This window comes from Syngnathus leptorhynchus, chromosome 16, assembly GCF_054491065.1.
Source record: "Syngnathus leptorhynchus isolate UIUO chromosome 16, UIUO_Slep, whole genome shotgun sequence".
Taxonomy (NCBI): domain Eukaryota; kingdom Metazoa; phylum Chordata; class Actinopteri; order Syngnathiformes; family Syngnathidae; genus Syngnathus; species Syngnathus leptorhynchus.
Window position 1 is genome coordinate 7,445,727 of NC_141210.1, and position 27,745 is coordinate 7,473,471.

Genomic DNA, 27,745 nt, shown 5'->3' on the forward strand with positions numbered 1-27,745 from the left:
AAAACAACAAAAGTAAAAAAAAAAAAGACAATATTTCTTTGTACAAGGCCCTACATTGTTAGACAAAGGCAAGTTTAATTAGAACTAATTACACACAAAAATAAAATACTCTTACAAAATGGTAGTGTTACATACATCAAATTGCATCAGTCAGCCAGGAGAGATAATAGTCCTAGTGGATCATGCTAAAAAAAACAAATCTAAAAAGAGCTGCATCGCTTAACCTTTTCTGGTTTGATAAGAACTTCAATTCTTCAGTGAGAGGCAGCAATGAGACGGCATTGACTAAAGTACGAAAGGAAGAGTGATCTATCCTTTTGTGCACTGGACTGCTCAGTGGATGAATATGCCCTTTATGCAACCTCCCTCTAGTTTTGTGCAACTCACCCCCTCCATTTTGACAAAATCCGTTTCTAATTAAATTAAACATAAATTACAGGTTGTTTGATCCACATATGAACAATATATTTTGACTGTACAAAGCACCATGTGAGGACACTTGTCACTTTGCATACACTTGTTTACAATAAAGAACAACATAACAGTTGATTTTTTTTTTCTTTTTCAGTTTATGCAAATGTTAAGAACAGTCCAAAGTCAGAGGGATTGCTAAACAAACAGCATCTTTTAGAAAACATTCAAGAATTTTTTTGTTGAATGGTTGAAAACAACTTCACAAATGGAACATTATTAACAGAACAGTATAGCAGGGGGCCCAGGTCCAACCGAGTATTCAGATATGCAACAGTTATGCCAACAATGAGAGTGGATTGTAAAGGGTCTGCTCAGTTGAACAAAAATTCAACAAAGGCTATTTTGTGTGTGTTTCCAATTTGAAAGCCTTTAAGATGAGAGTTGTGTTAAATAAACTAAAATACGGTCATCTTTGCATGGAAATAATCTTTCTGTTTTTACTATTTATTTTTTTTATAATTTAAACAGTAACACTTTTTTTCCTGAAACAACAGAATGGGGAGATGTATCAGCAATAAATTAGATATATTAGAAATGTCATTTTCTTCCATTTTCCCCTGTTACTTTTATAAAAATAACACATTGCAAGCACTTTGTTCATGTTTACACGTTCAAACAAACTTGTTGATGATGAGAGACGATGGGAATGCAGCTCGTGCGGCGACTCATTGCGGTCCTTGCTGCTGTCTTTGGAGACCGATAGAAATCTGTCTGCCAAATTCAGTCTCATCGTTACATCCCCAGTTGGCCGGGCATCATCAGTCCAAGGCACACTCCATATCGAGATTTAACATTTCCAAGTGGTTACGGTAACCATTCATTAAATTACCCTGTACTTGTATCTGCAGTTCAGAGTGATCCTTGCTACATGGAATAGTCGATATTTTAAAAATGCTTAAATGAACATAGAAAAAGAGGAAGAGCCAGCGAATCCTGCATGTTCCACGAGTTAGTATAATAGTCTGACTTATTAGCAGCTGCAGAGATTTTTGTTGTTGTTGCTAATAACAAAAAAAAATGTTCGATGTGTGCGTGTGTGTGTGTATGTAAAAAAACTTCAGCTGTTTGTTGCGCTGTGTCACTCCACGGCAAAGCCGCATGTCTCCTCAATGGCGGTCAGCAATTTGTCATATAGTTTGTCATAGCTTTCATAGGGGGGAATGTCGATCCGATTGAAACTGTCAAAATAGGAGAAGATCATTTGAAGTTATTTAAGAAACATTTGCAAGTTCACGTGAATGAAGAGGACGTTGGCTATTTCAGATCGTGTCAACATTTATTCCATATTAACAACATTTTTCTCACCATGTGTGGGCTTTGGGGAGGTTGTTGGTGTTAGCATCAATCTGGTGGATGGTGAATAGCCGTGGGCCAGCAGCACCTACATTAAAATAAAAAAAAAAATAAGAGGGACCAATGTGAAGAGTAGACTTTGATATTTTATTTTAATGACTTTCATAGGATCTGTCATTTGTCAAAATGGCTTCCATGAAAAGCTACATCAATGTTTGACTGGTTTTGGCGTGTTGTGACTGAAAAGCAAACACTCCCATCTTCTCATCATTACTCTTACTTTACCTTGGAGGGCTTTGAAGCCCTGCAGTGGAACTCTAGAAGAACCCGTGACAAACTGTAGTAGGCGGGCTCTTCGCTCCTCATCAAAAGACTCCACAGCTTTCCAGAACCACTTGACAATGTTACTATCTGGAGTGCAATGTTTGAGCCGTGTGTTGGACTTCCAGTCATTGATGTCAATTTTACCCAGGCCACATATGATCAGCTGTGGAAAGAAGAAAGGTTTTTGAGCTGTTTAAGCCATTCCCACTCGACTGACACGACGATGGGAAAGTACCTCAAGCTCTTTCTCGTCAAAAGCCTTTAATAGGTGTTGGGGGATGACTTCATTGAAGCCCTTCTGCAGAGCGAGGAACTGAGCCTCGATGCCGCGCAGGAAGCGCCAGTTGACGTAGAGGCGGACATATTCTTTCTTTGTGTCCTGAGTGACGGGGATACTTTTTCCATTTGGCTTGAGCTCATGTTGGATGATCTCTCCGTAGGCATTGTGTTCGACACAGAAGGTGTGGTCCAACACGCCTGTGATGTCATTATCCCTGAGGAGCCATGACAGGTTCAATTACTATATAAAGTTGATCACAGAAAGAGTTTTTTTCGAGTATAACATCAAAACTATGGCACAAATTGCTTCATTTAACCTTGATTATCAGATTCTAAAGCCTTTCAGCTTTGCTTCACAATAAACTCTAGGTGGTGCTCTCATCCAGCAGATAAGTCTGGTCAAGGCTTGTTTCATGTCAAACGTGTTCAAAAAATGTGATTTATATTGAGTTGAATTGTACGTTTAATTCACAGTGATGCCTTTTTCCAACAAATTGTGTCTTACAGGATCCAGACGAGACTGTTATGCAGGTCCGGGTCGACAGATTCCATGTCGTCCAGGGTGATGGGTTTACCGAGAAGTTGTTTGTAGAAAGGTAAGGTAAATCCTCCATCAATGTAGTGGCCATGAAACACTGCCATCCCCATGATACGGCCCACAAAATGGAAGTATGACAAGTGCTCCTAAACGCACACACATACATCTTTAACAAATGGGAACTTTCTTCTCTCTTGCAGTGTCATTTAAATGCACTCGTTCAGTAGCAATGAAGCGAGAGGTTAAATCATGTTTTGTGCATGACTCACAGGGTTGACTGCAGAGTCGGGGTTAATCTGCAACGTGTAGATGTCATCACGTGAGTACTGGAACAGGCCGTAGTACGGGTTCAACATCTCGTGCGATAGTAGATAGAGCCACTCCCTGGGGAGAGAAACAAAACAAAGAATGTCAAGTACATATTGTACTTAAATGTACATATTTGGGACAAGGCTGGTATTATACTTTTTTTTAAAAATGTTTATCTTTCTTACCTGGCCACTCCACCATAGTCAAGTCCTTCTTCTCCCCGAAACTTCACCATTAGCCTTTTCCATAAATCCTTTGGCCTCATTTTCATTACTTGTCGATAGGATTCCTGTAATGCAATGACACACTCTCATTAAGGATACAAATATTATAAAATATGTTGTTTATCCACTTCAGGTAGGGTTTTTAACTTACTAAACACTAAGTAAATAAATGTTTTTTTAAAACAATATTTTTATCTTTATTATTGTTATTTAGGGTTGTTAACTTACGAAACACTAAGTAAATATATTTTTTTTTAAACAATATTTTTATTTGTTTAATTTTTTTACTGGTACAGTGTACTGACCAACTAAAATACTTTTTTCCCTCCTAACCACACCACAACAATACCATAAAAAAGTGACATTTTACATCTATTGAAAAGTCCGAAAGTCCTGCACTGTCACACTCTCCTGTATAGACCAATTAATTCATTGCTGCTCCAGCTCAATTGGTGTTCATCCCATGCGCAGACTGCTCACGTATTAAGGGCAGGGTCCATTAAAAGTGGATTAGGGACAGTTATAACAAACACAGTCCTAAGGCTGTAATACCACAGATGAGATCAGATGAGGCAGACAGTTTAGAGGTGCTGTGAGGGGGGTGGGGGTGTCTTATCTACACCAAAAAGTACACATTTAGAAGGCTCTGACAGCCCATGGGCTAACACTTGCCCATTCAGTCATGAGTTACAGCTTCAGATGATTTGGAATATCACACAACCTTAAAACATCCTTTACCCGACCGACCGCCTGTCTCGCTCGGTGAGATCAGCCAACAAAAATGTCTTGGTTCAGATGAACAGACATGGCTGTTCCAGCACATTCCAGTGCATATTTTATGAGGGTCGTGTAGTCTGTTGCAGGTGTTGTTGCGCTGATAAAGGCCCCGCACCTCACAGAAACATTGAGCAACTTGGTCTGCTTTAGATTGGAAACAGAAAAGCCTTCACGTGTGTGTGTGTGTGTGTGTGTGTGTGTATGGAACAGTCAAACTGCCAGCGGACAATGTTTATGGGAGTACACACAAAAAAAAAGAGAGATAAAACATTCACATAACTCGAGTGGATCTAAAAATAACTTGGAACAGTTAACTAAGAGCAGATCTTGGGTTGTCTGCCTCACAGCCAGCATTGAAAGCAAAAAAAAAAAACAACGCTCATAATTAATGTCAACATTTCCCATAATGTCTTAGTGAGCTGATATGATAATGACAACATAATTGATATCATTCCCTCACCTCAAATATTTCCTCACGGGACACTTCAATGCGACAATGCCCAGCTTGAGGCTGCTGCTGAGACAGTTCTTGTCGAAGGATCTTGAGTTTCTGGACTAGGTCTCGCTTGTACTTGGGCACCGTGAGACACTCTGCCTCCTCTTGGAGGTGACCTGTGGACACCAGAGTCTGCTGGACCTTATCCTTCAACGGGTTCTGACGACTGATGGGCACAAGAAACACAATTTTATGGAAGATGAGAAAGATCAGAAAAAAAAGGTCATCAATATATGATATTATATATACATCAATATATATGTGTATCTTTATGGTCAGTCAATCCATGTTTTAGATATAAAAAAATAAGCAGCCAAAATTAGGGTCACGCAGAAAAGTAAATATAAGTATATAAAGTATTATTCACATGCATAAAGAATAATTTCAAATCTATTTAGGGGCAACGTAATTCCATGCCGAACCAAGAGGTGGTGCTACAACCCCTAAACAGGACACTTTTCAATAAAAACATCATCTACAAACATATAAAGTGAAAATGCTATAGTGAACATATATCATTATTTTTCAGTCTTTATATAGTTTGTGCAGAAAAAAATGCTGAATTGGAAATTGGAAAATTTGGTGAACAAACATTACACTTGATCAACAAATGTCTCTAAAAAACAGCTTGTGAGTGGTGAATTTGAAATTATTTCATAGAAATGCCCACTACACTTGATCAATAGTTGCCTATTGAACCTAAATTGAATAGATCGACAATATTTATGAAACGCTATGGCTTGGTTTCTCGCCATTTCAAAACGACCGACCTTTAGACCGACGAATCCAAAGTGGTGTAATAAAGGATATATCGACATTTAACTTAGGAATCAATTTAAGGCCTTAAATCTAAAATCAAATGATCCTTATGAGATAGAGCCATTTCCATAATGCATTTTTGCAGTTCCGTGGGTTGTATAGTAGCAAGCAAGCAGAACTCTGAGCAGGCTCGTACAAAGCACAACGCTCAGTGTGACTGCGAAGGTTGTAAAAAAATAATATTTTGATAACAGTTCATGACAAACTTTTAAGACAACTCAGATGGCAAACTCAGACAAGCTGCAGTTGACAATTGGCCCACAATTGTTCTCGAGTATCCTCCTAATGGCCTGCGTTATCCATAATCACATTGACAAGTTTGCTTAGTTTGTAGTGTCTGCCAAGTTGAATTGAGTTAGGCTTTTCAATCACTTCCTGTTAGCTCAGAAAGCCACAGGGCCCCAAAGGACTTTCAACAACTCCTCTCCAATCCCCTTTTATTTCCTGCAGACTAGACTCTCAGGGAGGGATGGGAAGTAGGAAGGGCATTCGCCTGACACCGTTCAAAATTGAGTAGACATCTCGGAGGGTGGGAGGGGAAGGATGAGAACAGTCACAAAGCATCTCGATGACTCCTACACTTTCACCTATGCTCTAGACTGTCCTCATCACAAAATTCAGACTTCTCTTTTTCCTAGTGAGAAGAACTCTGCAGACAATTGCTTCTGCGACACGTCACCAAAAAAACATTTACAGTGCGCTATACTATAAATTTAAACCCTTGTGGGAGGATGACATGATAACTTCTCATGTCAGTATATTTAAAGATTCAGTTACTGAAAAGTTTGTAACATTATGCGGAAAATCGAAACTGTAGCAAAAAAAAAAATGTCCTTGCTGGATGCTCAGAGAAAATCTCATTGAAATAAAAAGCAGCATTAAAAACGACAAATTTGACAGACTTAGTATATCAAACATTTTTGCGGTATGACGGAAGAGGAGGGAGGGAGGGAGGGGTGGGAGGGTGGAATCCCTGAATTGATAAAAGGCAGATGTCTTGATGGAACTCCACAATGCTTGATATCTTTTCCAGATATCACATATTTCCTAATATCATAACGTTTCTAAACGGTTGTGTTCTGAAGCAAGTGCTTAACCAATTTGAGCAGTCAAGTAAAGGTTGAATCAATCATTTGGTAATCTTGAGCAAAATGCACGCAGGCAATCGACTAACTGCACTATTCAATAATTAAAAAAAAAAAAAAAAATCCAAGATACTGAAAAATAGGTTTTTAAAACTTTGGGGGGGTTTTGGGGCAGATAAAAAAAAAAAAAAAGTCGAAAATGCCAGCATGTTCTTTGATCCATGTGAAGAGGGGGAAAAAGAAGAAACCGGATCTCTTTCTGCAATGCATTCCGTCCCTGCTCAGAGGAGGAATGAGGTCAGGCAGAGGAGGCCCTTCAAGGCACCCGTCCACCGCTCGCTCCATCTTTGCGAAGCAAAAGGCCGCTGGGCAAATCTCCGGCCGTTAACAGCACAGTAGGTGTTTGAACAGCTGCATAGGCAAAGACATTCTGAACATGTGTTTGGGCCCTGCTCAAAGGCTTGGACCATAAAACCATGCATAAAGAATGACTCAAACACACAATTCATTAACAGACTTGGGTATTACATTCATGTGCTATTTCCTGGATGTAAGCTATAGTCGTCGTCTCTCATTCTGCTGTCAGATGACTAGCCAACGCCAGCGACGTGACGAATAGCCTGCTAAAAATGCCTTTATGATCTGAAACGCTACAAGGCGCATGTTAGTGTGGAAGTGGAAAAAAAAAAAAGTGGAGAGAATGAGTGGCCGTGTGCAACGGGGTGCTTCCTGGAATGAAAAAAAAACCCCAAAACAAATCTTACCTCACATTCTGACTTTCAATGCCTCCTCGTGAGCCATTCGGGCTTGGACTGTAAATGCAAAACAAAGAGAATTGAATCCAGAAAAGAAAACAAAACCACATTTGAAAAATAACTTGCCCTGTTGAGTCATTTCACAATAATATACTGTAAGGGTACAAAAGGTCAAAACTCACTTGAGGACTCGGTGTAAGTTAGCAGAGAGGCGTGGGTCAGTGAATTGTGTGGTTCGGTTGTTGTGGTCCACAAAGTATACTCTCCCTGTCGCCGTGTTGCGGATCTCCCATCCGGGAGGTAGCGGACCCAGTTCCTCACAATTCACATTACTCAAATCTCTGACAGAAGAAAAAAAAAAAAACACATAGAAAAATAAAACTGTGCTCGACTGTTTCGTCATGTCACGTTGACGTAATGATGTCCTAAATCCCAGAGGTCACATACCTGGGTACTCTGGGGTCGTGCCATGTGCTGACACCTGTCTGAGTGTGAAGAAAGTACACTTGGCCTTGTTGCGTGGTCCTCTGTTCTGTAAAATGATTTTTTTTAAAAAGGGCGGTCAATTCAACATGACATACAATAATTAGTATCCAGAAGTAGCCAAATTGAAGAAACCCAGAGAAGCTAAGAAGCCTCTTAAATCTCAAACACTTGGGCACAAGGCTAAGATATCGTTCTACAGCTCTGGCTCCAAACTCCCGGTGCAGAAAAATCCCGGGAGGATAAACAAATCTCCCAAAGATGTGTGGAGGACTGCAGCTGCTGTGTATGTCTACTTTTTATATGAATGTGTGCAATTGTTGGAGTACGTGCAAAAAAAAAAAAAAAGATGTGGGGAGGGGGAGCAAATTGCAGTAGCCAGACTTTAAGAACTAGATCAATTCAATTAGAATGGAGCCAGTATTGCAGGCTCCTTGTGTGAGAGATTACCGATTGAATGAGGGGCTCAGACTGGCGGCTTTACTGAGCCCAGTGTTCAGCAGGAAGGAGCGGAGCAATTAGTGCAATACAATTACGTGACGACTAGATTCATCGTGGGTTGGAGGAGTGCAAAAGAAAATACCAGAGCATGACAATATAAAGGAAGAGAAAATGCGCAGTTACTGGTTTGGTCGGCAACATGTCAGAAAATAAGCCGATGTGTTTTTTTTTTGTAATTAAACACAAAATATGCATTTCATGGAGAAATATGGAAATCAGAGAATATTTACTATTGAGAATTTGCACCATTTTAAGAGCGCTCGACAATTCACCGATAAATAAAATAGCTGCCGATTGATTCCGATGAGTTGTCGATGAATTGAATCATCGTTCTGCCACTAACCATAGCCCTCTGGGAGGTCTGGCGGTGTGTGCAGGTGTGTTCTGCTCATGTAGTTGCGGTGCCTCTGGGACCGAACCCGCCTCTCCTGGGCCCGCTGGTCACCGTCATTTGGTGGCAATGCCGTGGTGGGCGTGGCGCCGTTTGTGCTAATAGGAGTGTTCTCATCCACGATGCAGCTAAGTGGCCGACCGGGGCTTGAGTACTCTGATGCGGGTCTGAGAGACACAACAGAGCAAATCAATCAATTAAAAAAAAGCTTACAGAGTATTTCAATGAAATCTCACCTGGTCGGCCTCTCCCACTGCGTGGTACGTGTGATGTGGTTCAAGTACTGGATTCGTCCAGATGCGGTTCTCCTCTCCTCCCAGCTGGCATCACAAACATACGTGCACAGCGGTATTTACGGGTGCCAACAGCGACGTGACTTTTCCAGATTTCATGTATCGTCTCCAAAGCGGATGATAAGAGACTCACCCGTCTGGAAGATCGTTGTCAAACAGTCGACTGCAGTCTACCACCGGGCCTCCTGTGCCTATCCGATCTCTGGACTGCAAACTCACTGAAGCGACACATGGCAGACAGATGAACGTGTCGGAATGACTAGACAACAGAGTCTTGTTACGTTATATCGGCACAGACTTCGCCGATACGAAAACACATTTGATTTGATTCTGTGATCTGATCCTTGTTTTGCGTGTCCTCGTGAACTTACCCACGATCTGGCCTCGGACTGTGTCACTGTCATTTGGACTCAGTTTGTTCAAGTCTAGTCTCTGGTCTGTGGAAGGGGACACAAATGCATTAGAGAGACAAAGAGGAAATGAGAAGAGAGTCGGAAAGATCAGATGGGAGAGGAGACGACGCTTCATCAGTTTCATACATGTAAACAATAATAAATGAACAAGCGTCTTGGTCATCATCTCCCTCTAGATCTCGGTAACAGGCTTATGAAATTCATCTCTCCTTCTGTCTGCAGGCCACATATTGAGGGTGTCCCGAAACAGATGCTCCCATGGCCACAGGCTGTAAAATCTGACCGAGCGGGCATCAGTTCAAATGCAAAGGTCAAATATTTGACAAATGTCAATACAAAGCCTGCACTATTCCGCTCAGTCTCAGAACGGGCATGAACTATTGGCCAGTCTGGAAACTCTTTGTCAGAAGTTCTTCAAGACTGGAATTTGAGATAGACACAGCGACACGCATGCATGCATGCACACACACACACACACACACACACACACACACAAGGGAGGAAGGAAAAAAAACAAACAAACAAAAAAAAAAACGTCCATGTTGCCTGCAGACATGAAAATGGCCACTATCTCTTCTCTGTTGTCTGGGTGTCATGCAGATCAGCCCAGGATGTCTGTCTAGACTAAACAAGAACCAAAACAGGCAATGGTCAAACCATTACAAGGCTGGCGGGAGGTCAGCAGCCACAGAGACACAAACAAAGATGTTTGCAGGAATGTGCTCATTCACATTGCTGCATTTTTTTAAATACACAGGCAGATTCTTTGAGATAACACTCAAATGAGACCATTTGACACAAATGTTAAATTGAAGCCAATACTCTGTGTCAAACACGAGGCCCGGGGCCCCAGATGCGGCCCGCCACATCATTTTATGTGGCCCGTGAACACTATGTGTCAATCCTAAAAACTGTTTTCACTTTTAAAAAATTGCTGGGAATTATTAGTACCATTCATCTTTTTTAAATATTAAAAAAACATTTTTACTGCTTTTACTATTACCGTAGATAAGTAAAGGCGTTGACAATCATGGCCCTCTGAAGGAAACTATGACAAAAAAAGAGTTTGACCCCTCTAGTGTAGGGGATGGGACAAACGTAGCATTCTTTTAAAATGCATGTAAAGTAAAAACAAGAGAGCTAGTCTGCGTGAAATGACCGCTTGTCTGGATCAGCAGACACATGAGGGGAGGCTAGTCCCACACTCTCCTTGTCTCTTTCAATGTTGCCAGTCTGCGGAGGAAACTGATGGGGGGGAGGGGGGTTGAGGGTTAGGCCAAGAGAAGGAAATGCAGTCGAGGTAACCACTCACAGCTGCAAGACAAGCTTCGGGTTTCGTCTGTCACTCGAGGAAAACAAGCCCTTTTAAATTCAATTTGAGACTACCGTCAAACAGTCGGTCTGAATTTAGGGTTGCGCTTCTTTAATGTAGCGTCGAAACACTATATTGGACTTCCATTCCAGATCCATCGCTTCAAACTAAGTTTATTCAGTTAGCATCTTCTGACCGCCCAATTTTTGCGTCATGACGGGGTGATGTGGTTTGAAGGTCGACCCCATTTAGACCCGAGTCTGGCTTTTGTCTGAGCGAATGAGTTAGACATGACAACACTCTATGTAGCATTTAACCAGCGGTTGTTATTTTAGTGAAGTTGTAACGGCAACTCCTTAACCGCTACAGACTCGTTTTAACGACCCACCCCCGTTAGCACTGATGAGCTAATAATGGAGTAGATTCAACGGTTAGGATGCGAGCAGGAATTTGCTTTGGATGACATCATTAAAACTTACAGCCTGTGTCTTTAAGGCGGTTGATAGCGTTGGACAAAAGGCGAATGCATCCCAGGAAACCAGCTCCTTGCTTCTTGTGAATCTTCTTGTGGTTCCACACACTGATGGTGATAGAATCTGATTTTCCGATGTATCTGAGAGGAAAACACATGAAATATATTCACGATGGTGAGAATATCTTTCCATCAAGTGTCCTTGTATTAGTTTCTCCGCTACCACTTGAAATCTTCTGTTTATTTTATCAGGTGAAGCTATGAATGAGATTAAAACATGTTTTGACACCCCTTCTAAATAAAACTCCTGGAGAAGTGACAGAAGGGGATCCCACTGTAATGATCATGGCCGTTACCAAAAGGGATATGAAACAATGGTCTGTGAGTAAGACGTCTGGACATTTTGAGTCAATGCCAAATGCCTGTCTGGTGTGCGATGTGAGAGTGCGGCGAGGTCACACACACATGGCGGGCTGGAGGGAAGTACAGTAAAGTCTCTGTCATAAGCCACATATGAAATTAATTCGACTTTTTATAAAGACACAATTATATGATCCTTTTATATTTATGAGCTACAACACAAATATTAATCGTAATTATGACAAACTGCTGCATGAGTTAGTGACAGACTGTGATTTTTGAATTAAGGGACTGAATCCCGTCGCAAATTTAGCAGCCCTCGATTCATCCATTTTTCTGACATTTATGCAACGAGACTTATTGGTGTACTTATGCCAGATTGAACTGTGCCAGTAGTTTTATGACAGACTGAAGTAGGACAACAGGTGGGAGTATAATTTAAGGCCAGAGATCTCGTTGGGCTGATCAGTTGAATAAAACCTCTCCTCCATTAAATTGGGATTAAAGATGAGAGTTAAGAGGGTGTATATTCAAGAGAAATATTCATAGCAAATCCCAAAGGATTTATGCTAAGCCTATGTCGGTCTCCTTCCAACTCTTAAAATGTAAATACATACACACGACTTTTCCCCCTCTAAAAGTCAAATGGGACATGAACAGATAATATATCAGCGATGTAAAAAAAAAAAAAAAAAAAAGAGTCGGGTAACCCGAGCAACCAAACAAACTTTGACTTGCGCTTCTTCTGCAGTTGGCTATGCAAGTTGGTTGGATAAACATTGGAAAGTTTCACTCTTACATTCACTCAGACGCGCTGTGTCTGTGTTTTTTCCAGGTTACTTTCACAGGACAAGCCATCTTTGGAAAAGGAGATCAGGGTAAACGTACTGGACATGCACGTGTTCCAGTCATTGGAAGAAAATACTACTCCAGTCTATTTCTGTGTATGAAATACAGTTCCAAGGGACATTTTTAGATCGTTTGATCGCATCGACGGCTTATGTCGTAACCGTGTGAGTTTTTACAGCTGGAACTCTTTGAATACTGACGTGTACTTAAACCGGGGAAACAAACATTGTGAAACTTCAAACACGGCTCGAAACTTCCAAGTCATCAAATTACAGTTTCATTTGGGTCGAGGGAACGTTACATGTAACTCACAGGTCATAATGTTGATTCCACTTGGGGTCAAGTGTGTTCCTCACAGTATCTGTTGAGTGGCATTGCCCCGAACCGTCCACGACCACTTTAGCAAAAGGATCAGGGAGGCCTACAGAAAGAGAAAAAGACCAGAAAATTAAATGTATATTACAATACATGTGTCAGAAAAGTACCAGGACTTGATGATGACCACGCCAAGGTCCCAACATTTTTTTAGTCGACATTTAATGTACGTTAATGACAACACACACACAATCGCAATAGAAAAGTGATGACAAATTCATCAGTCTTATATAGCGGGCTCAGTGATGCTCTCTACTGACTTCCAAATTGTTTGCTCAGCTCTGGAGTATTGGAATGGCAGGAATGAGGACCACAGAAACCACCTGAGTGTGACCACTCGACCTTTACATGCGCATTCACCATGACAGCCTGACCCAAACACACCAAAACAAAAGACAACAACATTTCCCAAGGAAAGGGAGATTTCCCCCTTCCCTTGGACAGGTAGTGGTTACAAGACACTAGATGCTAATTTTGGATTCATTCAAGCCTCTTGTATTCATGTATTGAGTTAAAAATAAAATTGGAGTGTAACACTTCTTTTTTGTGTCGATGACAACGCTTTCTATTTCAAGGAATTATTTTTAGGAAGCCATTTGCATTTGTGAAAATGGTATGCTGATGCCAAGACAGCAGGAATTTTATCAAAGCAGCATGACCCACATTTGCTAAATTCAAGACAAACACCAAATACACTGTGAGGGGAAAACAAAAACAAAAAAAGATGCATTTGGCTCATACTTACGGAAAAAGTCCTTCTTGACGAGGTTTTTGGCACAGAGGACTGAAATGAAAAAATAAAAAGGAGATAATTGCATATTAATAATAATTACTCAAGTCAAATGCAAATAACGAATAGTATGTTTGAGTATATCGATATAATCGTTACAATCCCAGCCAGTAATTGAAAATGTCAACAGTGATAATCAGCTAAATCATTCGGACATTCTGGAATAGTCGCCGGTCAATTTTTACATTAAAATTTACATTCATAGACTTCAGGAAACAAGATGGACACAATCGATATTGCACGTTGCTATGAACTTGGCACATTGACACAAATCCATGACTACTCAGAAAATAAAGGCAGCAGTGATGAGGGATGTGTGTGTGGGCTTGTGTGTGTGTGTCTGTACGAATGAGCAAGCTCCGTCACCACCTGGGTATCTGGATTAACAGCTACGGGCAGTGAGTCAAGCTTAGTTTCTATTAACGATGAATGGTCTGGAAACTAATGGCACTTTTGTGCTGTAAAGCGCAACGAGCTGATAACGTTGGAGGGCATTGATTGAGATTTATTTCCTACTAAATATTATTCACGATGGCAACAAGCAGTGGGCCATTCCAAAGAAATGTAACACACAGTATATCATGGTTGGGTTGTTAAAAAAAAAAAAAGTCTCAACATTTTAGGCCCTTATTTGTACAATGATGAAAACAAAAAAAACTCTGTTGTATTAAATGTCGATCATCTCATTTTTATCAGCCTCACCAAGACTCGATTTATTTGGTTCACGCCAGGGTACAAATGATAGCATTCACACTTGCCCAAACAAATCACATTAAGACAACGACAGTTTGTTTTAACCCGAGCAAATGTGAAATGTGAACACTGTGTTAATGACTGCACTTCCCTAAGTGCCCCGATGAATCACTATCCGTATAAATAAATAAACAGCGCACTTCTAACAGATGCCTCTGCTAGCTAGCAGGGAATTATCTTTACTGCGATATCTGATACCAACCCTATGTGCTTTTTAGATTGCTTTCCAATAGTAAACATTTTCCTTTAGAGCAGAGGTCAACGACCTCTTTAGCATGACGTTTTATTTGATTTGATTTTTACATTAAAAGTGTAATTTAACAGACGAGTCCATTTCACAAGCTCCGTGAATCGATTCTAAGTGCACCTTTTTTTTTTTTTTGGCTCGACTCATGCGCAGGTGGGACTATTCAGACTTTATTCACACAAATAGTCAAGGGCACACCTATAGTGCCAGACTACAGTCTAAGCCATGCAGTCTGCAGCCACTGCATATTTATCTAAGTCTCCATCTCATTCCGCACATACTCAGACACGCACACAACTATAGATCAGCCTGCATTTGAGGTCAAGTTGAAACATTGAGGAAAGTGCGCATACCATTTTTTTTTTTTTCCCTGCATAAAAAAGACACAGACTGTGCATACACACAGACACTAAAGGTTAAGTTAATATATTAACCATAAAGAAGAGTTAAACTAGACGGCATAACCTCTTGGAGCTGTGTGCAGAACATGCTCGACAGACGAGGAAGAATTTCTTTCCGCAAACATCCCTGGGAATGTGTTACGTTCCATAGAAAGCAACTCATTTCTGCAACATCTGGTATACATTGCTTCCAGTCGGCCTGAACACACAAGCCACGCACGTGCTCGAGCACACACGGTCCGGAGACTTGTTCAATCCAACTCCATCTATCGGACTAATTATTACCAGGCGCACAGAAGATTGTGTGCGTATGTCAAAATGAACCAGAAAGGGGAAGTCAAAGAGGTGTAGGTAAGGTAACAGGTGGCAGGCAGATCTGAGTTTAGCTATCGAAATATAAATTGACACCAAGCGTGACATTTTATTTTTTTATCATAACGGCAAAATCTGATGTGTTTGTCAGCAATAGCTGAGTCAGCTAAATAAATTCTGACAACGCCGATCAAATCGATAAAGACGAATTTAGGCGAATCACAGTTGTTGCTATATTGCAGAATTTTTGTCAGATTATCTGGTCAATTAAAAAGTCTCTAATAGAGCTAGATTTATTTCCTAATATTGCCCAAGTCAGTATCGTGCCAGCAGGTGTAAAGTAGGCCCAGATGTTGGCGTTTGTGGTGGACCAAAAACGCATCACAGATAACATGATAGCCCGTGACAAAACTTGAACAAAAACCTTAAAAAGAAAATGGAGACAAAGATGGCCAAGATCCCACAGCACACTAAAGTTCCAGTTAACAAGTCTGCCGTGGCCACTGGGAAGATAATATAAACACAGCATAACCAAAGGGCCGTGAAATTTTGATTCTGGGGCGTAAATGGCTCGAGTGAATACATAAATAAAGTACCTTTAAGCAAATATTGACCAAAATGTAATATGTTCTTCCGATAATACAGGTTGCGTTGTCATTTTGAAATTGGAAGGATGGAGTAGATGTCAAGAATGTCAGGATTAATTGGATGAGAGCAGCAGCCATGCTGAAGAAAAGTTGCTTTCTTCAATAAGAACATACGCAGTCCTCCGCAACCCACGTCGCAGGAAGAGAACACTCAAATTATACCTACATATAGGATCCTTAGGAAAACATACAGGGCTGAATTACAGCTGAGAACTGGAATGGAGCTCCAGAGAAAACCACCGGACTGGGCGACGCAGGAAGACAAGTGGCAGCAGGAAGCCGCCAGAAAAAAAAAAAAAAGAAAAAAAAAAAAAAAAAAAAAAAGCCTTTTAAAGCTTCATCTGTTAGCAAAAAAATCATCTTCTATCCTCATTTGGCTTATTTGACTTTGCTTCACCACTTGACCATTATCGAGCATGAATAAAAACAGCATTGGACTTTTTATATGGCAGATGAACTTGCAAGTTTACAAGGCAAGAATGGCAATAAACTAAAAAAGAATTTGCTGACTGAAATCTAGGAAAAATGAAAACACAGACAGTCAAGCCATGCGCTGCTGCCTCTGCTGTGTGATTTACTGGCTGCGCATTTTTGCCTGGAGTGAGGAGTGGCGTGGGGTTCGACTGTCCCAGACAGTAGCTAAGTTGACAAGAATTTCACACAAATGCTAACATGCGCTATCACCATATTAATCATCATCAGAATATTGTTTCGCAAGAGTATCATGAGTGAGGTTCAAATGCAAAGTGGCATGAAAGCAAAGTATAAAAAAAAAAAATAGAACCTGCCTTGCATGGGAAAAGCCTTGAGCGTGCTCTCCTTGGTAATGGAGCGTGCCATGAGTGATATGTTAAGAGCCAATCCATTATAAAAATGTGTCTAGTTGGGTTACAGCATCAACATGTGACCAGTCTGGGCATGCAGCATAAGAAAAACAGTGCTGAGACAGAAAATAAGAGGAGACAGCGGGAACATTTGATAAATATGCTTGAGAATGGTGCCTCAGTTCAAACGCAGTCAAAAAAAAAAAATACAAATTGAATAAAAGTCATTATTTAGGGATTTTGTTTGAATTGACATGATTCTCTATTTCAGCAAAACGTTTGATAGCAGCAAATTATTGGAGCACATAAAACATGAGTGGAGTACACACACACACACAAATTCTATCAGCCATGACATTTTACAAATTGGAATTGAATCAAAATCTCCAGGGGGAATATCCACCTCCCAAAAACCACCGTCATGCATGATGTCACGTTTCTTTGGCGCCACAAGAGAGTACCCGTGATGGTAAACCTTTAATGGGGCTGATGAAAAAGCAGGAAAGCGATACAAGCTCATCTGTCTTGGCTGCTCTGTACAAGTTTTAGAATAGGTCAAGAACAGAACGTTACTGGGGAAATAAGCAATGTTTCATTTTAACGTGAAGGAACTCGGGAAATCATCTCCTGTCTCTCACTGGGTCTGTGCTTTATTATTAAGATTATTTTTCAGGACATGCGGGAATCTTGTCAGGGTAACTTTTGGAACTGGACCACCTTAATTCCAGTCCCTCAAAAAAAAAAAAAAAAAAAATTGTATTCAATAATTAGCCAACATATGACTCACTTTCTTTTCCTTATATTGGTTCCTAATATTCTGAACGAGATGTTCTAAATCACGGGCTGCTTTCATTCTACCGTACTCTTCTCTCACCCCAAAAAAAAAAAAAAAACACTCCGGAAGAGCATCAAATAACCCTTTCGCATCTCGGCCCATCTGAAATCCTCTGTCGTCATAGCGACGGCGAGTATCCAAGCAAAACTGAGAGAAGGGTGTCTCTGTGCTGCCTGTGTTTCTCATTCCGGTCGCACTGCAGCTCCGGCAGCGAAACCCAGACGGGATGAGCACCAGTGACAAATTCACCACTAGCGATAAGGCAATTCACCATGGCAGCCATTTCCTTCTTGTAGCCAATTAAACCTGAAAAAACTGATCGTGTGATTGATAGCTAAAGTTTTTCACTGATGTTTGTGTAATCCATCAATACAACATATCAATAAATCCCACTCACACTCAAATTGTGCTGAGCAATAAAGTGCACATATTTATATTTAGCTTATTAATCGTCTGTTCAATGGCTTGCCCCCAATCAAGGCCAAAAAAAACTCTCAGCTTAACACAAATGGATTCCTCCAGTTGGGCCTTTGGGCTGACGTTCTGAGTTCCATCTGTGGGGAGAGGATGGGCCGAGTCCCCCCCCCCCTAGACGGGCGCACAAAGAGCTCCACTGTGCGGGCAAATCAATGCGCTGGGCCAGACGCAAGCCAAACACCTGGGAAGGGAGAGGTCACGTGACGTCTGGAAAGGAGTCAGCGTCGCCATGGTAACTATCAGACGGAAGGATGAAAAGTCAGCTGTCGGTCTTTTTTTTTTTTTGCTCATATAAGCGGACAGGGGAATCCATTTGTACACAATAACATGGAAGCATGGGAAAAAAAAAAGAGAGGAGCACAGTGGGGAGGAAAAGTGGACTCAAAGTGCCTCCAGTCTCTTGCTCTGTGGTTAACCATTACACCGGAGACTATGAGGAGGGGAGGAAATGGGGTGTGTGGGAACTGAGACGCCCGCCTGGTAATGTTCCACCATTCCCATCCCTGTCTAAAAGTCAAAGGAGAGCAAAGAAGGTCTTTTGGAAAATATCAGACATTCCTGTGTTTGCGAGGAAGCGTTCATGTGCGAGACGACACAAATGTCCAGTTCAGGTTGAACCCCTTTTGAACCTCCCTTCCTGACCACCTGGTTCCTCCGGTCCAGTGTGATGATGACCCACCCCAGACAGTCTGACACTTTTTTGGATAGGATTACTCTTCACACTCTGGCTACCTTTCCTCTGTTTTTCTTTTTCTGGCCATGTTTTGACTTCAACCCTTGGACCATGTAGCTAAAAACAAAAGACTTCCCTTTACCTTTCATACTCCTAAGCTACTAAAAGGAAGGAAAGTGATGGTTGGGTGAGTGACCTGGTTTTGCTAATCTTCAAACCATCTTCTAATCAATCTCCTATGGCAGTAATGTTTAATCCTGAAGATGTAAATCATCAACTGCTGGGACCGCAGGGGGGGGGGGGGGCTTACATTAAACCCACCAAAATGTAATAGTAGTAAAGGCATGTGTCAAAGTACCTGTCAAGAGTTCCCAAATCTAAATTAAGTTTAATGCCACAAGCGACAGCTCATATTCATGTTTAATCAAAATGGAAAGAATGAAGAGGTTTTTTTTTTTTTTTTTATATTAGTCTTCAGTGTGCTGTGGAGCAGAAATAGGAATTAAACATATGCTGACAACCTACTTTTCAATAGGTATTGGGCTTTAATATTCTTTTTTATTATTAAATACCCTGAAGATGATGCAGAGATTTTCACATCGGTGGATGGAAGACAACTTTTTACGACTTCTCGTTTTGATTTTTTTTTTTTTTTTTTTCCTCTTTGGCAAAACCAGAAACTTTAACATACTATTTTGGTCAACTGAGGTTTCAAGTATTCTGAATTAATATAATTTTCATTTATTTTATGAATTTTTCATATCATTTTATAAAATCTCGTTTGATATATTTTGAAGCAAAAATCAAACTTGAAGCAAAACAAGGTGAGTGCAACTGAGAATGTAAATAGCAATAAACGTATTCCACAAAAAAAAAAAAAATCCTTAAAAAATTATGGACGGTGTCTGGGAATTTGTTTACATTTTGAACATTATAAATCAGATTTCACTAATGTGGAGGACCTTGCTCAAATTCTCTGACTGAGCAGTGCAAAGTTCCTTTTTAAAGACCTGCCTACACCGTCTGCATTTAAAGAGCTAAGCTTCAGGACACAGGGTAGAATTTCAGAAACTTTGTCCAGCTTTTCACTGGACTATGGAAATGTGGTTGTGACAAAGTGACATGGGGAAATAACCTGGCTTTCTTCGCAGATCCTCTTATGGAAATGCGCAAACCTGATAAGATCTCCTCTGGTTCCGAGCATACATAGAGTATATACAAAAGTCATCATGGAACTTTGAAGTGCCAGGAAACTTTTGAATGCCTCTAAAAATCAGCCATTTGCTAGATTTAGAACTTAAGGAAAGGAAAAAGAGTAACACACTCTTGCCATGCATCACTTTGGTCAAAGAGCAACCAAAGGGAGAATCTTTTTTTTTTTAATGAAGGGGAAAATATCTAGTTTCAAACAATTACTTAGGTATCCGACGCCATGCTCCCGCTTTATCTCACACGTTCCGAGACTGATGTAAAGGAACACCGGTATCACGGCGGAAAAAAAAACAATATTTTGGACATCTGCTGCACAAAATCACATTGACTAGTCGCGTAGAAAAGACACAATATAGCCTTACATTGCTTTTCATCATAGGTCAAAGGGCAAAAGGCCACAACTTAGAGAAGCCATAAATCATCATCATTCATTCATTCATTACATTCCGCACCTGTTGGAAGGTTGAAAGATGTCAAGAAGTGCAACCAGACACGTGTTCTCATATATGAATTCTATATTTTCAAATTTGTGGAATAATAACCCGAAGGTCGCCCAGCGACGTCATAACTTTGCAATTAAACGCTTTCCATTTTGTGTGGTTTATTCACGGTGGTCATTGATGTTACTTGGAGATGTTTTTGACAGTTTGTGGGCCTCATGTTCTGTCATGCAGCAGTTCTGTGCATCTGGGATTGGAGTACAAGACTTTCTTGTGGAGGAAACAACTGATGAGAGATTGCTTAATGCCACGTCAAGATTTGGTTTCAGTTCATCCATCATTAAGAAGGTCCCTCGCTACAGCCATTTTGTGCAATTTGAAGGAAAATTGCTCTATTGAATATTTTGGTCTTTATTTCAAATGATCTGCTATTGTTTTCCTGGAAGGTTATGTTTAAATCACGAGTGGTATCGACACTTGGTATCGGTATCGGCGATGACTCAAGAATTGAGAATTTCTACTGTATTGGTCCGAAGGAAAAAAAAAAAAAAAAAAAAGGTATCAAGCACCCTTAATTTGAATCCAAGACTTGTTACATCAGTTCAGAGGACTTTTTTTTTTCAGTATTATATAAAGTTATGCTTACAGCTTCTGGCATTAGCAGGAAGTTGCTCCATTTTCATGTGACATTCTTTTGGTTAAATAAGTCTTGGTGAACAAACCCGTTTTCAAACAATGCTGGCATTTCAGGAGTTCAACAGGAACCAGTTTGACTACACGAGGAAACTCACTACACGCACGCACACATATATAGGAGGGAGGCAGGGAGAGACGGAGCGAGGGAGGGAGGGAGGACTCGCGACTGGCAACATTTTTAGTGTGAGAACATTTCACCCATCTCACGTCACCTTTTCCCCTCTGTGATTCAGTCCTCTGCCATTGCATAAGAGGGGAGTCCACCCCAACTATTTTCAGCTCCAAATAGTGGGAAACCATGCCACATTGGCATTCTTGCTTCAATCTCTCTTTCCACTTTGTACGCCACAACGTGCCGAACACAAAGTCAGCCAGCCGAGTAAAATCTTCCACAGTGCCGTCACCGCCGCCCGCCGCTATAGTGAGAAGTAAAAAAAAACAGCGAGCAGAAGAACCGAGCGGGGCCTCCTGCAAGCTTGCACTGCTACAAGCCGAGTGGCCCTCTTGGACTTTTGGCTCCCCCTGACCCCGCTGATGTCACGGAGCCAGGGCGGATCGCACAGAAGCCGAGCGAGCGAGCGAGCAGCACGCCACTGCCCCGTCTGGGAGCCAGCGCCGGGAAGTTTGGGTTTCAAAGAATGATTTCACAACTTCTTTGAGAAATAAAAGTTACATCATTCCACCCTCCCCTTTCCTACTGTCTACACTGCCAACGAATGTGTTAGACTTTAAGAATCAGGACAGTTATGTCATCATCGGAGATGAAAGCTTCAGAGATCCCTTCGAATGGAAAATGGATGAGGAAACAAATGGCAAAGGCAGGAGGAACACGACTTTTTTTCCTTTGCACCTTCCTGTCATTGTGTGATATGAGGTGTTCATCACCAGCAGTCAATGTGAATTAGCCTGAGATAGACTGATGGCGCTATAGTGTGGAGGTATATGTCAGGAACATCTTTTCGCCTGAAGTGGCTACAAGACGTGACATCATGCCAGTTCAGACCTTTAGGTATTTTCCCAAATATTCTGGGATTTTTTTTTTTTTTCCACATTTCCATCCGTCCCTTGAATCTTTAACAGCATTTTTTGAAGTTTGGGGATTTGTAAAACTTTTTCTAGCACTTTGAGGTTTCCTTGAAATATGAAGTGCATTATATATAAAATGTATGCTTATTTTTATTTTTCATACATTTTCGTAGCCTGGATTGCAGGATTTGGTAGAAGTTCCATTTTATCCTTGGTAGCCATCAAATTTCACAGTTGAGCATAAAGCCCCAGCGCGGATATCGTCTTAAATAATATCTATATAGGAAACAACCATATAGAACAAAGCAGGCTGTCGTACGCATTTGTACTATAAGACTAAAGTACCATCAGCACATCTAACAGCCATGATGATAACTATGCCAGTGTAAATTGTGAATTAATATGCACACTTATCACCTCACATGGCAGGTGTTAGTGTGGCCTTCATGTTTTATGCAGTATATAGTAAGCCACAGTATGCAACGCTGGCTCCTATATGAGCACACTCCAGTGTGAAAACACTCCAAATTAAGAATAGCGTTATAATTTGAAATGATTTTTGTCCATTTTCTGTGAAGCAGAGCGTTTCACCAGACCGAGCGACGAGTCGCAGTGCTTATTTTGGGGATTTTGGCACATCTGGAGCGTCAAAAAAACAAAACGTAGTGTTCTAATCTAACGTTTGCTTCTGTGTGCAGGAATTCACGAGTGTATTTGTTCAACTCTCGCAGAGATGCCATTTGAAAGGTGATCTGGTGTGAATATAAACAACTCTCGTCTGATCCCGTCTTTTTTGGCCACTGAAACGTCGGAGCCCAGACACAGACAGACATCTGCAGTCAGCTGTTGGCGTTTTTGCGGCTTCTACGCCAACGTAGACACACGCGCGTGCACACGCACACTTTCCAGTAAGTAAGACTGGAGACGTGAGAGAAACCCCCGTCTGTTTGACGCAAGTCAGACTTAATTGAATCAATCTCTGTCTATACAGATTTCAGACACACACGTATTTAGATCACATTTCTCTCCTTCGTCAAACTGGACACGCTGGCAAATTGAAAATGATATATTGTGAACCTTCCATGGCAGACTGATGAGGACAGTGCTAAGAAACAATCATAATCAGATGCGTCTGGGCAAACAGAGGAAGCAAAAACTTGAAAATTGTTGATGGAAGAATGTTTGCTTTGTCATCAAATATGCCCCATGTTGTAAAAAGATTGTGATAGCAAACTACTGAATCTCAACTGATCAATCAGTAACCAGCAAGCTTCCGACACTGTCACGTATTCTTAAATTGAAACTCAACAAAAAAAAAAAAAAAAACTTCACTGAGTAACAAGAGACACATTAGCAGACTCAGACATAGAATTCTTTTTTGACTCACCACATCAATCAGTATAATATTCATTTGCATTTTTCATAAGCCGTAATTAAAGAAGTTTGCCGGCGTTCTGGGTTGACATCAATCGAAAAAAAATAGCCACATTTGAGGATGACTGGAGTGTGAGCACAAAGGGAGTCTTCATACAGGTGGGTGGAAAGAAATAGAGTCCATTAATTCATGGAACAATGTTAAAAAAAGTTACGGGAGTCTCTCAGCAGGAAGAAGGAAAATGTTTACAAATGGCGTGCAATAAGCGCTCATTACCGTCCCGTTTTATTATTCCGTCTTTTTCATCTCCTGCACGATATGCTTATTAAAGGCAAATGTGGAAATGTTTGGACGTCGATGACGGCTCGGTGCAGTCACCGCGCATGAATCCTGTCTGAAGAACCCGAAAGATCATCCCAAATGGCTTCCATACAGCTGTGCGCGAGAATGGAACTGAAAACCACATGAAAAGTCTCTTGATCAGAAGGGGTCATACGCCTGGACCCAGCCACACTCTTGGGGTTTCATCCTAAAACCAAATTTCCATCACAACAGATTAGCTTCTTAAATTAAGCGCTAAACGCAAAAACTTGCATATTGCGAGCTGTCTGTCAGATGAGACAAGACACTTTGATATGGGTTTGGAGAAGGGGAGAAGCTTCCAATCGGAAAGAACACAAGTGACTCAGAGAGGAAGAGGTGGGAATGCGAGTGGAGGATACTAGGGAAGGGAATCCCACTGAGATTGGAGCACACCACACCAAAGAATTCCGATGAGCAAACCATATGCCGATTAAGTCACGTGGTGACTCCCGGTTCAAGATGAGAAAAAAATAAAATAAAGCCTCCAAAATTACAAAACATTTGATTTTATCCCCATTTTGTATATGAATAAAACTTCTTTTATATCTTAATTGGGAATTCAAAACCATTCCGGCATTTCTTTGAGCTAGTCAGAGAAAAATAAAACATAATTTGAACGATTTGAAGCGGTCACATTTTTTTAAATAATAAAAAAAAACAAAATCAGATACAAGTTGATTTTTGTGACACAAGTTGGAGCCTGGTGGCCACTCATCAACATCATAACTTAACATGATTCAGCCATTTATTTTAACTATAGTCAATTTGCGCCATTCATTTGTCCCCAAAGTTACAATTTTCATGGGGCCTAAATCTTTGGCGTCACTCTGGTGCGACAATAAAAGAAACAAACTGTGATAAGAAGTTCATGAAGCTTGATAACATTTGACTTTTATCTGTTTGATAATTTCGGAGAAGTCAGCCTGCTCTTATGTGTTCAAAGGGAAAGATCACACCCCGATTGTTCGTCTACGCAGCTTGCCAGACATATCTCCTCCCTTTAATAGCTGACAAACATCTGGTAGAAATGGACATGTGGAAGGGAGGGGAGGGGGGTTGTCAACAAGGAGGTCCACCTCCAGCACAAACAGCTACGGGCCTGTTTGGATGTAGCAAGGCATCCTTCACATTCAGGCTGGAAACAAATTCAGGTTTGTGTGAGTCATCAACATGCAGTGACACTCTTTTGGGGCCCATGACTGCAACGCAAAAAAAAAGTCTATATACACAGCTGTGCAAGCGCTAAACAAAGACGCACATAATGACAGTGTGCGGCTACGCTTTGGCTCTTAGCACCAGACGCCGTCCTTCCTATCGCGCTTCCTTTCCTGCAGTGCGTTTCTCCGCATGGGTAACACGGGATGACAAGACAAAAGTTGTCAAAGGAGAAAAGAGGTGCTGAGTTTGTATTGTTACTCAGCATGGCGGGGTGTGTATGTGTCACTCCAAGGAGGAGGACCAAAGCTGGTCTATGAGGTCCAGCTTGCTCTATTTTCCACAGCGGGCTCACATTCCTGGCATTCCAGGAGACCACTGCAGTCTCCAACGGTGGTGACAAACTAATTCACAGTCTAATGGACTTCTCGGGGTTGTAAAATGACTCTTGCTTGCTCAAATATTCTACTGAAGGGACCGATGAAGAAACTGCAATGCTGAGTGAATGCTTTAATAAAATCAGAATGGAATGCCACCATGTTTTTTTTTTTGGGAGATCAGAATCATGACATCATACAAAGCATCAGCATATCTCCTGAAACCACTTAGCACCAAGAAATGAACACTGATCTTTTTCGGGCTAATAGGTTCTAATTCCAACCTGAGGATATCTGATTTCTTTTTACGCTGCCATGACACGTATCTAACTGATGCTACTTTCATCGATTTCTTAAAACTGTAAATTTAGTAGAGCTTTTTTTTTTTTAATGACCAAAGCGCCACCCCGGAATAGATTGTTTTTCTATAATCTTCCATCCTGGGAGGTTCTACCGTATTAAACAGACTCCAAACTACATATCACATTACAAATATTTGATAGCTCTCTCATTATCCATGTGTGATTTATGACAAGCGTAAATACGAGTGACAGCCGGCAATTGACTTGGCAATCAAACGCGTGCAAGTTATTAATCCATCTCATTAAAATCAGCCCTTGTTGTCTATCAGAAAACACCATGGCTTAAATATTTCACTTGGCATTTGCACACATATATACACACAGTTCCAAGGGAATGCGCTGCAAGTCAGGTTCCTGGAAGGAGATGAAAAAAGGACAAGCCGTCAGCCCCCTTCTCGCAGTCAAAACACTGAGCTCCCATGTAAACCTCGTTGCTGTTTGTGTTGAAAAGGCACAAAGCAAACAGCTTTTGGGAGAGTGTGCAGGTCTGCAGGAGGAAGCACAACTACATCATCACCGGGCAAAAATGTGTCAACATTTTGGGATTTGGTGATCAAGAGTGGGATTATATCAACACATTCAGTTTTTTTTAAACATGTTATATTCAGTATTTAAAGTTGTATCAACCTTATCTACACATCTAATCGTTTCATCCATTTTAAATGTAAATACATTTACATTTTAATACGTATTGTTTTAAAATTGATACACTTTTTTTTTTTAATTCTTCTTAAATTTCCAATGTTATTTTTGAACCATTTGATTTCCTTATTCCCAATTTTAACTTCCTCTGGGTTGTAACTTTGCAACATTAAGGAAATACGGGTCTCGTTGGTGTCAACTGATTTAAATGTCACATAAACATTGGAAAGCCTTGATTTGTGCAGAGCCAACCGCGAGCTAACTAGCGAGCTAACGCCGGCCGGCTAGTCAACTTTAAATGAGCTCGTTTGACAGCACGACAATGTTGATAGTCGTCTGGCCAGTCTGCACCGGAGAATGTGACAAGTGTTTATTCAAATTTATATCATCACATTTTTGACATATTCCCAAACAATGACTTGCTTCATAGTGACAACACTTCTACTCCTGCGGGACCCGACTCGGACTTACGGCTTGGGTTAAGTGGCGACAATGACAATTCCTATGATCAATTAACACTTCTAGCAAAATGCATTCCAAAAAAAAAAAAAGCAAAACGGGTGCACGGATGTCACATTCGTTTGGGTTCAAATGTATTGGAGCGATCACACAAGGGATGTCGTGGAAATAAAGGAAGAGTGAAGCGGCGATGAGCCAACTCCGTGGCCCATGGGAAGTGTTCCTCCTATCCAGGAAATACACGGAGCCCTTCTAGCTCATGTGCAACGGCATTACTTTAGGGGTGGGGGGGTTTCAAACAATATCGCTACCTACCTGTTAATCGCAGCTTCACGGGTCCATTCCGCCGAACTCCTTGGTTAGACATCACCTCTTTGTTCCAGCCTTCACGGCGCGGACAAATATGAGTCGTTAGGTGGGAGGGGGGGGGAGAACAAGATTTATCAGTCTCTCCGCCAGTTTTAGACAATAATGGAGTCAAGGCATTGTGGGCCGGATGTCGACAAAACTGTCATTGCAAAAAAAAAATGTCAAGGAAATACATTAAGGAATAAAAAATAATAATCGTGAATGGAGCACTATTGCAAAGAGATGAGTTCTCCTTAAGGCGGTGTTACATCCTGGGAGCAGTCCTCTCCTCTGGCGGGGAGTTGAAGTGAGGAGTCCTCCGGCGTGTAGCCCACTTGAGGAGGCTGCCCTTGCCTCTTCTGCCTGGGCTGCTGGGAGCTGACCAGAGACGATAACGCTCCAAACATTTCCCCTGGCGTGTGGCACAACCACCTCCAACCTTCTCGCTCGCTCGCGTACGCACACATACAACGCCGCCCCCTTGAGCGTGTCTTCAAGGTTGGTGATTC

At 41.2% G+C, this 27,745-nt stretch overlaps 1 protein-coding gene across 1 annotated transcript; it reads right to left on the reverse strand.

Annotated features, from left to right (window-relative positions):
• Positions 1 to 33: 33 nt before the first annotated feature.
• smurf2 (SMAD specific E3 ubiquitin protein ligase 2) lies at positions 34 to 27,735 on the reverse strand. The gene is made up of 19 exons (XM_085934593.1): positions 27,204 to 27,735; positions 13,568 to 13,606; positions 12,760 to 12,868; positions 11,246 to 11,379; positions 9,413 to 9,478; positions 9,175 to 9,259; positions 8,985 to 9,068; positions 8,701 to 8,915; positions 7,821 to 7,905; positions 7,556 to 7,714; positions 7,383 to 7,430; positions 4,679 to 4,880; positions 3,403 to 3,506; positions 3,178 to 3,292; positions 2,876 to 3,054; positions 2,327 to 2,585; positions 2,053 to 2,254; positions 1,780 to 1,855; positions 34 to 1,652 (listed from the first exon to the last, which is right to left on the reverse strand). Exons 1-19 carry the CDS (start codon positions 27,253 to 27,255, stop codon positions 1,553 to 1,555), a joined length of 2,313 nt encoding a protein of 770 aa, XP_085790719.1. The 5' UTR covers positions 27,256 to 27,735; the 3' UTR covers positions 34 to 1,552.
• Between the last annotated feature and the right edge of the window lie 10 nt (positions 27,736 to 27,745).